Below are 8,521 nucleotides of genomic sequence, written 5' to 3'. Positions count from 1 at the left end.
ATCCTGATCGAGAGCTTCTCCCACCTTCTCCCCCTCCCCCCAGTTCCTCCCTTTCCTCTCCCCTCCCCACCCCCACCTCCTTCTCCTCAGAAGAGGGGACACCTCACATGGATATCAGCCAGGCTTGGCATGCCAAGCTGCAGTGAGCTGAGGTGCCGATAGGGGAGGGGGATCCAAAGGAAGGCAATGAGGTCAGAGACGGCCCCTGCTTCTGCTTTAGGAGCCCCACGTGAAGACCCAGCTGCACATCTGTTACATTGCCCCACACCATTTTTGTTATCTCCGTTTTCCTTAGAATGTTTCAGAGACGTTTGCCCATCGTTCACATGTTGATTTAGAACCAGTTGCTGGATATTATTTATTTCATTTTCAGTGTACTTTAGACATCTTTATTTCTACTTATCTCTTCCCCCTCTAAGGGCTTCTCACCTAGCAACACTTCATCATCATCTCATGGGGTTAATACTTCACTGATACAGAGCATAACACTATGGAACTAACATAGGACAAACATAGACTAAAGGAAGAGACTGCCCGCTTTCTTATCTAAAGAAACTGGGGTGGAGGTGGGGACAGCCTAACTTGATGGGTTCCTGAGATAATCTGCAGAGGAAGCTGCCCAAAACAGACAACAACCCTTCTTCAGCCTCTGAACTCCAAAAGTCAGGGCTGCTGCCACACAGTACACGACACAGACCCTGTGCTAAGTGCTGCAGGCTGAAAGACAGCTTGCTCGGCATGTTTCCAGACTGAAAAAGGGGCATAAGGGGAGAGCCTACTGAGGGGCCAGTTAGTAGCTTTGAGCCAGACACACCACACATTTATTTTTAAATAATAAATAAATGGCAAAGGAAATACAGGAAAAACAACATTCATGAATCCAAGTTACTAAAGTGCTTTCAAACATAAATTCAAAAAGACCAAGAAGTTGGGTCTGACCTTCAGACAGTCTCCAGATATTTAACAATTGCTTAATCATGGCTCCAGGTGACATCAGAGAAGGAGGGGCTTGTGGCTTTCTTTGTTGTTTATACATCGAATATTCAAGGCCCATCAAGTGACTGAGAACACAAAATTATCACCTATCACAAAGACAGAGATGTCCTAGACCCTGCTCAAGGAATGGTAATATAGCATTCATTCATTCATTCATTCATTCATTCCTCTGAAGCCTAGAGATTGTATAACAATTATATTCACACCTGTAACCCAGCACTAGAGAGACTGAGGCAGGAGATCATGAAAATGAAGCGAGCCTGGGCTGCACAGCAAGAACCCGTTTCAACCAAACCAAACCAAATATTCTAACTTAGAGTGAGGAGGTCAGACCAGCCCTCTTAATGACTGAACCACATCTTAAATAATGCTAGGTGGTAACAATCTCTCTCTCTCTCTCTCTCTCTCTCTCTCTCTCTCTCTCTCTCAACTGGGATGCTCTTGAACATCTGATCTCCTGTCTCCACCCCCTGAGTGCTGGGATTGCAGGTGTGTGCTACTAGATCTGGTTTGTGTGGTGCTGGGTATTGAATCCAGGCCTTCTTGTGTACTATGAACTAAGCGACGTCATACCCCATCCCTAAAATTTTCTTTGAACTTCAAACCTTCCATGTTCAGATTCTACTACGGAAAAACAAGATTTTAGACCAAACTGACTGGCTTGAGAGGTTGTATGAATGTTCCCCACTCTAGGAGTAAATGGAACTCTCCCTACGTCATTATTTATTCAGTGTTGTAGTGTTGCTTTTTATCCAGACATTTCAGAAAGAAAATCAAACTGAAGGTGTTTGTCCAAGTTTTGGGGGGGAGCAATCTGTCAGTCTCAGGAGGCTCCCACCTGTGGGGGCTGGGGCAGCCCTGGGGCTTGGGGATGTCCCTGAGTACTGGACCCTGGGGGCATTTTCTTAGTCTCCTGCCTGGAAGAGCTGGACAGGTCAATGGCCACATCTTCCAGGCTATTCTCAGGGCTCAGGGTTGTTTTGTCTGGTCCCCTCTCGGGTCCATCCTGATCCTTATTAGCACCCTTTTTGAGATGGTCAAACTCCCAGAGTCCCGCCAACTTGTCTTCACTTTCTGGTTTTCTCATCCCTGTGGACTTTTTATGCATCCCTGGAAAACAAAAAGGAAAGCCAACAACAATAAAATTTTTGTTTGGTTTTGAGACAGGGTCTTTCCATGCAGTCCTGGCTGTCCTGGATCTTGCTATGTACCCCAGGCTCACCTCAAATGCACAGGGACCTCGGACACATCAAAGGCATGCGCCACCACACCAGGCTCAAAAATATTTTTCAATTCAGCAGTTAGGTACAGTCCTTCCTGATCGCTGTTCTTTCAGCCTGTCTAAAATGTTCTTCCCAGTGTTCCTCTGGGGCCGAGAGGAGAGAGACCAGGTAGCTAACTCCCAATATTAGGGTTTGAAAAATTCCATTTGTCAACTTCTGCAAAAGCGCTTTGTTGAGTGACATTGTTTGTTTGTTTGTTTAAATGACAGAATGAATCCTGTCCAACATTTGCTTGTGTATGACTGAGGTCCCATGGATGCCAGCAAGCATCCCTATTTGTGTGATTTCAGAGGACTGGGCTTGGCTCCCTACCCACCCCCCACTTCTGTCTAATCTCTTTAGTCTTTAGGCAAAGTCCAGGCTATATTAACCATGCTATCTCTGGTTCTCAGCCCAACACCAGGCAGAAAAACTGTTGAACTTTCCCAGCCTAAAATACCACTAGGATCCACCTAACTAATTTGCTGGTAGTAATTATCTCGCGGCCCAATCTTGCAAACCCTGAACCCAAAGAGTACAATAAGGGTAAGAGCCCAGAAAGGGCTTGACCTCTACAATAGAGGAACTCTCTAAGGTACGTTTGTTAAATCAGGACCAAGACCTGACCTACTGCTTCAGCAGTGTAGACAAAATGGAATGATCTAGATTTTCCCTGCTCAGCATGGCCTTATTAACCCTGCACTCTAAACAGTATAGCTTCTACACTTTCTAGTAGTATTCCCTACTTTGATAATATGTATCGTACATAATGCAAGTATACCTGTCCACTTATACATTTTGAATATGTGTTTACCAATGTGACTAGCCTAAAGGGATTTTTCTCACACACTGCCTCCACAGTTTCAACAGAAAATTAAGGCTCAGAATTAACGAAAAATTAAGAGTCCAGACTGGGCCTAAACCTGAGACCTTTTTGCTCTGTATATTTATGGTGAGAATATAGCTCTTTCTCGCTCTCAGTCACCGCTTACCCAGAAGCCAGGGTGCACAGGAGCCCTGAAGGCTATCTGCAGAGTTGAGCACGCTGTCCGGCAGTGGAATGCAGTGGCGCACCATGGCTCCGTAGAGCCCGTACTCAGCCATCACACTGCTGCCACCCCAGCGCTTCTCTCGCTTACGCCACTTGGCCCTCCGGTTCTGGAACCAGACCTGGTTAGAGGCAGAGGGGAGACGGAGGGGCTCAAGAAGAGACACTATGAAAAGGAGTGCCTAGAGAAGCGCATGCGCATGCGTCCAGGACCCTGGGTCTACAAAGGGACCACTCCCCACCCCTGGCCTGCAGGCTAGTGTGGCAGCAGCCCTCCAAACCCACAAGGACTCGGCATTATGGACATAAGGTTGGAGGTACTTCCTTTGAAGTGTTCTAAGGAGTTATGGAAGCAAAAACAAAGAATGAAAAGACCCCTATATTCTGCCTACAGTGTTTCCTGGGTTTTCTGTTTAGAAAGTTCACAGGGGCGAAGGCTCCTTCAAATCTCAGATTAATTGATTGTTGCTATCTCTTTTATAGAAAAGTACATTCATTTAAACAATACGACAAGATTAAATCACTGAATCACTGTCAACTCTTCCAAAGAGCATATCTGCCAGTATATGACAACCTTCCCGGTGGATACCCATATGACACAGAGACAGCACAGGGTGACTCAGGCTATATATGGTGATGTCTCTGAGAACTGAAGATGAGCGTTAAACATTTTTACTAATATATCTCCATGTGGTATCTAGTATAACATCCAATTGTGTGATTTTTTTTAAAATATCATTTTCATTGTGACATCTTTATTAATTTTGTGTGCACGAATGTAGAAATTGGTATGCCTCCGCACACAAATGTCAGAGAACAATTTGCAAGAATTAGCACTCTCCTACCAAGTGAGTACCGGAGATCTAACTTAGGCCTAAGTGTTGGTCGCAGGCCCATTTGATGGCTCACAATTGTATAATATCTGAGGGCAGGTTAAGGATGATAGAAGGAAAAAAAGGCATAAAGGCTACAGGGAGCCTTTTAGTGCCTTTAACTGGGTCACTCTCAGTTCTCAAATGAAGAGGACCACCCTGAGCTTTTCTGAGTGGCTGTGGGTTGCTCACTGTGTGGATGGCAGGTTCTGTGCAGGGTCTTTGAGAAAGGAAGGGCAGCAGACACCTGTATTCGGTCTTCCGGGAGTTCTGTTTTCGCAGCCAGCATTTCCCGAGCGTACACGTCAGGGTAGTGGGCCTCGCCAAAGGCCTTCTCCAGTTCTTCGAGTTGATGGGCAGTGAAAACCGTCCTGTAGAGAGCCAGAAACACACGTGAAATATGCCCAAGAGATAAAAACCCATTTACAAATGCACAAAACCATGCCTTTAAAATAGTACAGATCTCGAGCCAGGCAGTGGTGGCACATGCCTTTAATCCCAGCATTTGGGAGGCAGAGGCAGGCAGATTTCTGAGTTCGAGGCCAGCCTGGTCTACAGAATGAGTTCCAGGACAGCCAGGGCTATACAGAGAAACCCTGTCTCAAAAAAAAAAAAAAAAAACAAAAAACAAAAATACAGATAGCTTCCTAAGAATTGCAGGTCACCTTTGAAAATATGGATATGTGTGGTTGTCACTGCACACCAGCAGTAGACTGCTGAGCCTTCAATACACTCTCAGTTGCTGTTCTCATAGACAATAGGGTTGTGTCCATCTGAGGAAACACGGACAGTGAAGGCAGCCTGGACCCATACCTGTGCCTCCGCTTCTTCCTTTTGCCCAGGGTGAGGGACATCTTCGGGTCATTCTTTTCTTCAGATGGACTGTCCCCATCTGTTGGCACAAGAAGATGACTCTCTGAAAATGTTAAAAATTTGCTACATTGTGGGCATCTTAATGTGAAGGCTAACGCTGTGTGCTTATTAAGAATGTACTTAGTAGCGTGCAGAAGCCAGACCTAGGCCCTGTACACATTTGTACAGGCACGCAGCTTGATCTTCATGTGGATCCCCTAACAACTGGAGCAGGGAGAGGGGGATGTCTCTGACTCTGTTGCCTGCCATTGGATCCCCTTCCCTTAACTGGACTGCCTGGTTTGGCCTCAGTGTGAGAGGATGCTCTTAAGCTAAAACCAGATGTCTCATGGCAGATTGGTGCCCAAGGTAGGTGTCCACTTCTCTGAGAAGGAGAGTGGGTAATGGGGGGAGGGATTTGTAAAGGTGAGACTGGGAGGGGGGCTGTAATCAGGATGTAAAGCGAATAAATGAATTAATGAAGAAAAAATAACTTTACGGTTATATAAAAGCTCTGTTGGTTGGAAAAAGAGAAGAATATACTTAGTAAAATGCACAGTCAAAGACAGCAATTCCCACATTCCAGACACTATCTTCGTTTTTTCAATTATTCCTCACAAATAAATAGACAAAGGTAGCTGGTATTGTTGGCCTGCCAGATCACACAGGTCAAGTTGTTGTGATGAAGTTAGGATCCAAATTTCATATCCTGTAAAGTCAACGCTACTCGGCTACTAAGTGTCTTTTCTAACCAGAGTTCCACTGATCACCCTCCTCCAGCTGCCTCCCTCCTCCCCCTAATGTTCACATGGGCATTTCTGAAAGGCAGGATTTGTGACATCAAATCTTTGTCAAAACTCACCCTGCCCTGATGCACGAATCCTAGAGACATAGCCCAGGAAGCTTGTGCACCCATGACATACATATCTCAGTAATGTATAAATTCCCCTGAAAACAATACCATTCAACTGTGAGGTTATCTACCCATATTCAACATATCAAAAAATCTCAGGGTAAGAAAAGCTAAAAGCCAAACTATTATCAGATTCGTTGTTTGAAAACAGAATTGCCCACCGTTTTTTAAAAATGAGTAGACAAAAGTAACGAAATAACACCAATTTTGTTTCTATATTAATGATATCACCACAAAACAGCATATTTGGATTATAATATTCTAGGATGTGCTTTGGAGTATCCGGAGCCAGTGATACTTGAATGAGGAAAGACATGAGAAGTGGCCGCAGAGACTTGTGGCAGACTTGTGAGTCTGGAAGATTTAATATCTCCCAAAGTAAAATAGTTTTACATTGATTCATGGAAATGATAATATTTGCATATGTTGGATTTACAATCTAGTATTTAAATTAATGTCAACCATCTCTTTTTTTTCTTTTAAGCTGACAGGATTTCTCACCAGTCACATGATGCTGTTTCTGCAGGAAATACCTTCGCAGAATAAAACTTTAGACTTGCATTTCACCTTTCCCTTTATTAATATTACGAGAAGAAAGAAGCCACCCTATGAAAATAGCGGGTTTTTTTGGGGGGGGGGTGGCACAACAAGTAGAGGGTTTCGTCTCATCCTTCAGAGACCCTGGCCAGCCCCTCTGTGCTCTACAGGCTCCATCCACTCTATCCTAGCCCCGTGTTCTGTAGGACAGTTTCCTTGGGTCCGCGGTTTTGTTTGGTTTTGTTGTTTTGGGTTTTTGCATAATTCTCTCCCCTGGAGCTCGCATCCCTGGGCTCTCAGTTTTTTGCCCCGTGGAAAGAATGTCTTTGCTTCCTTCTCTTTTCCCACAATGCGCCAAGATCTCCTCCTCCCCGAGAAAAATAAGTAGACTCCGAACCGAATATGAGTCTACCTAACTACACCAGAGTGAGTGGATGGCTTCTCTCACCTGCCGGTATTGGGTAGAAGGCGATAAAGAGAGAGAGGCTAGAGACCCAAAACTTCCTTCTCAGCACCGGGTGAGGCCAAGAGTTCAGCTTACCACCCAGGCTTCTTAAACTACCAGTCAGTTCTCTCGACTCTGCCTTAGGGATGCAAGACATAGACACCGGTTCTCCGGATTATCCGCCACCCAAAACTGGTACTAAGTGCTGAGAGAAAGGGGCTGAGAGATGGTCACAAGATCCATCGGAACCCTTGGTGGCTGTTCCCACCTGCGGTAATGGGGCTTGGGAGGAGAGGCTGCGGTTTAGAAACCGGCAGGAGGTGCAGGGGTCTGTCAGGACTGAGATCTCTCTGGGAGCGAGCAGGCGTAACCCAGGTGCTTGGAGGCGGGAAGCATTGACTAAATTACCCGACGTGGAGACGCTCTCGCTGCGCTGCTGGCTGCCGAGCGCAGGCGGCGGGTGGACGGGGCCCTGGGCGACAGCAGGCTCGGGTCCTGCAGGCGGCAGTAGCCGCAGATCGGCGAGGAGCAGGCAGCGCGCGCGAGCGGCGGCGGCAGCGGAAGGGGGCTGCGCCCCGAAGCCGCAGAGGAGGCCCAGGCCCAGCGGGAGAGCCCCGCGAGCAGGGCAAGAGCCGCAGAGTCCTGGCCCCGGTCCCGGTCCCGGCCCCGACCCTGTTGCCTCCGCTGGAGTTTCACTGTTGGATCTTAGCCCAGGCTCCACCGGAGTTGGCAGGTCTGCCTCCAATCCCAGCAGGTCATTGATGGCAAAGCTTCGAAGGCGAGAGCCGGTGGGAGGACAGCCTGGCGCCAGGGCTCTACTCCTGGAGCGCGCATCCGAAAGCCCATCCCGTCCAGTCATGCTTCTCAGTCCTCTAGGCTAGGTGCCGGAGTTGAGTCCTCTCTGGCCACCTGTGCAGAGGACGCTAGCTCAGGCGACCCCTTTTATGCTGGAGAAGCTGTCCCTGAGACCTAGACAGCCTAGAAGGCGCCAATCAGCAGGGAGCAGACGCATCCAAGCTCCCACCAGCAGGTTCAGGCGCCATCAGCTCCCCTCCCCTGAGTTGTTGGCCTCCCAGCTGCAGTCTTCCTAGCCACCCCTCTCTCTCTCCAGCTGTCCCTTACCCACCCCATCCCCATTCTCTGGAACGAGAAGAAAAATGAGCAACAAGGGTTGTGTTGTCTCCCCTCTCCTATGAAACCCACAAGTTCCACATTCGTAATGGGTCTCTTTTATGGACACCCCTGGCCTTCAAACACCTCACACTCCCCACTAATCTGTAAGATCTAGGGACGGTTCCCAAGCATGCGCGCGCACACACACACACATACACACACACACACACACACCACTTCCACCCAGACTACACTGGCCAGTCTCTTCAACTCCAGCACCCAGTCTGAAAATCCCTGAAGAAAACTTGATATTTTGTATTTAACCCACCGCCGGCCAATCTATAGCCAAAAACTCTTCCCTCACTGGATCTTTAAGGGCTACAGTAGAGTGCAATACAGTCCCAAATTGGCTTGGTGCTGCGAAGGGGCAGGAGATAGGAGGAGAGGGAGATGTGGACTGGGAGGACTAAAACCTTGGACAGG

General features: G+C 47.5%; 1 protein-coding gene across 1 annotated transcript; it reads right to left on the bottom strand.

Moving 5' to 3' along the window:
- Window positions 1-1,819: 1,819 nt before the first annotated feature.
- On the bottom strand, window positions 1,820-7,784 carry Vsx1 (visual system homeobox 1). The gene is made up of 5 exons (XM_021156711.2): window positions 7,334-7,784; window positions 4,992-5,070; window positions 4,426-4,549; window positions 3,251-3,428; window positions 1,820-2,106 (listed from the first exon to the last, which is right to left on the bottom strand). Exons 1-5 carry the CDS (start codon window positions 7,782-7,784, stop codon window positions 1,820-1,822), a joined length of 1,119 nt encoding a protein of 372 aa, XP_021012370.1.
- Between the last annotated feature and the right edge of the window lie 737 nt (window positions 7,785-8,521).

Source organism: Mus caroli, unplaced genomic scaffold, assembly GCF_978045245.1.
Source record: "Mus caroli unplaced genomic scaffold, Mus_caroli_1 scaffold_2, whole genome shotgun sequence".
NCBI lineage: Eukaryota > Metazoa > Chordata > Mammalia > Rodentia > Muridae > Mus > Mus caroli.
The sequence above is the reverse complement of the archived record's forward strand: the minus strand, read 5'-3'. Positions and strand labels throughout refer to the sequence as shown.

Bases quoted from the DNA above. Each gene is read 5' to 3' on its own strand.
- Vsx1 (XM_021156711.2), bottom strand. From the start codon at position 7,784: ATGACTGGACGGGATGGGCTTTCGGATGCGCGCTCCAGGAGTAGAGCC. The intron at 4,550-4,991 runs GTATGGGTCCAG...GGCTCTCTACAG, and splicing joins AGGAAGAAGCGGAGGCACAG to GACGGTTTTCACTGCCCATC. The intron at 3,429-4,425 runs GTGTCTGCTGCC...GCCTCTAACCAG, and splicing joins TCCCGGAAGACCGAATACAG to GTCTGGTTCCAGAACCGGAG.